Raw genomic sequence first — 2077 nt, 5'->3', positions numbered from 1 at the left:
TCCAAAAGTTACCTATTATATTATAAATAAATACGATTAATATTTGTCTGTAAAGACGTTCTAAAAATACATATTTAACATAAAAAGGTAAAAATACGACAAAAAAAGTTCGCTAACGAAGTTACGTATATAATACGAAAAAAAGAAAGCAAGAAATACGTATTATTACGTTAAAAAGACACGTATTAATACGAAAAAAAGATACGTATTATGTTGGGGTTAATGCTTTTAATGCACTAAAATAAAGTTTACCAAATATATCATTATCTTCTTCAAAAATAAAAGAGTTCTGTTTTTTAAGCATGAGAATGTGAATGGATCTTCAACCATCAAAATTTAATGTAAAGAATGTCTGTAAAACCGCAAGTAAATCAAAGGTTTGTTATAATCTTCGTAGAAAGTAAAATAATTAAAGTCCATATGTATCATCGACAACGGAGTGATGAGCCAATCGTTCGTTTTTAAGTTCTATCATACAAAAAAACATCGATATCAAATTGACCAAGCGATCGTTCATTTATAAGTTCTATTCGAGGAATTTGTATTTTTTTTTTTTGATATACTTGCAACAAAGTTGTGAATATAAGAAGTATACATTTTAGAGATTCTGCTACTTCTACCCACATATATTAAAGCGTTAAACACTGAGTTTAATTCAAATATCACCAGTCCCCATTGTAATAACTCTACGCTTAAATTGTAAGACGAATCTTTTCTAAAAAGTCTCGTTGCAAAGTAAAGGTAGGAAGCTACGAAAGGAACGTATGCTGCAATGAGTGAAAATGATATTATCGCCATAGTTGTGGAAAGTTGTTTTTCTACAGTCATGTTTCTTGCAGCTTGAATGTTATTACATCTGAGTATTTTTTTTATACCAATCAATAGTGACGTGTTGATAGCAAGTAATAACAATAAATAAGCACTTAAACATGATATGAAGATAGTTATTAAAACTTTAATTTGAATTGCGCATGCAAACAAAATACCTTGCCCACATGAGAGCATGAAGTTGAATACGATGACCGGTATTATGTAAGTCCATTTAAAAAATATGCCGCAGCATTTGTTATCTTTCAAAACAACAAAAAAACGCTCTACCGAAATTGTTAATACAACACTGCATGAGAATGATAACGGAAATATCGTCCAAAATCCGATTGCATGTATAGTACTGCATCCAAGCTCATATCCCTTTTGAACAAAAGCTACTCGAAGTGGTATATGAATTAATCCTACCGTAATATCACTGCAAGCTAAAAGTAAAACAAGTATTTCATTTGCTGTTCTTTTCTTCCTTATTCTTGATTTAAGTATCCCAATGATTAACAAAATGTTAGATATCAATATTAGTAAGCTGATTGTTAAAGAAATCACGGTGAATATATTACTATGAAAATTTTTCGGAATCACTTCATAAAATTTACATTTTTTAATCGGAATCTTTCCATAGAATGGAAATACTTGAATTGGCTGAAGATGAGCTCTGAGTGGTAAGTTGTTGGTAACATTTTCCATTAGATTAAACAAAACGCTTAAGACCAGCAAAAACTGCAGCTGCTGGAAAAAATTTTCAATGCTTTCTTTATATTTATAGAAACAAGGTCTTCTTTTACGAAAAAAAGAAGAAATGGCTTTGCAAACAGCGTGTGGTCTTGATTTCAGATATTGTTTAAATAAAGGACAGAACGTTCACAGAACGACTTTTTAACGATAAGAAAATTAAACTTTGTTTTTTTAACTCTGCTAAAGATTGCGATTAATTTTATTTCATTGAAACATCTTGATCAAGTAAAACCTGTTGTTTATAAAACAGTGGACACACGTGTGTAACATATAGCTTCATAATATTCAAACTCTCAAGAAAAGGTGTAATTAGTCCACACAAAATAGAAAGTAAACAAATTAATCACTGCATAGAACTCAAATTTTCATATTTTAAGTAATAATACGTTTGATAAAATAAATAAAAGCGCTGATACTATGCTGATGCTGAATGTCAACGCTGCTTGTTTAATTTTTTAGATAGGCAATGTAGTTAAGGTACACCAATAATCACTATATGGTTCGTTTTTTGTTT

At 29.8% G+C, this 2077-nt stretch overlaps 1 protein-coding gene across 1 annotated transcript; it reads right to left on the bottom strand.

The window, feature by feature from the left end:
- Positions 1-247: 247 nt before the first annotated feature.
- LOC149882636 (uncharacterized) lies at positions 248-1733 on the bottom strand. Its single transcript, XM_090100763.1, has one exon. It carries the CDS (start codon positions 1513-1515, stop codon positions 514-516), a length of 1002 nt encoding a protein of 333 aa, XP_089956889.1. The 5' UTR covers positions 1516-1733; the 3' UTR covers positions 248-513.
- Between the last annotated feature and the right edge of the window lie 344 nt (positions 1734-2077).

Source organism: Hydra viridissima, unplaced genomic scaffold, assembly GCF_058129835.1.
Source record: "Hydra viridissima isolate aposymbiotic clone 2 unplaced genomic scaffold, HvirCarnegie_v1 scaffold_10, whole genome shotgun sequence".
NCBI lineage: Eukaryota > Metazoa > Cnidaria > Hydrozoa > Anthoathecata > Hydridae > Hydra > Hydra viridissima.
Note: the sequence above shows the minus strand (reverse complement) of the source record. Positions and strands in the feature narration are given on the sequence as shown.

What these genes read in the sequence shown, in the direction of transcription:
- LOC149882636 (XM_090100763.1), bottom strand. Translation starts at nt 1,515, where the DNA reads ATGGAAAATGTTACCAACAACTTACCACTCAGAGCTCATCTTCAGCCA.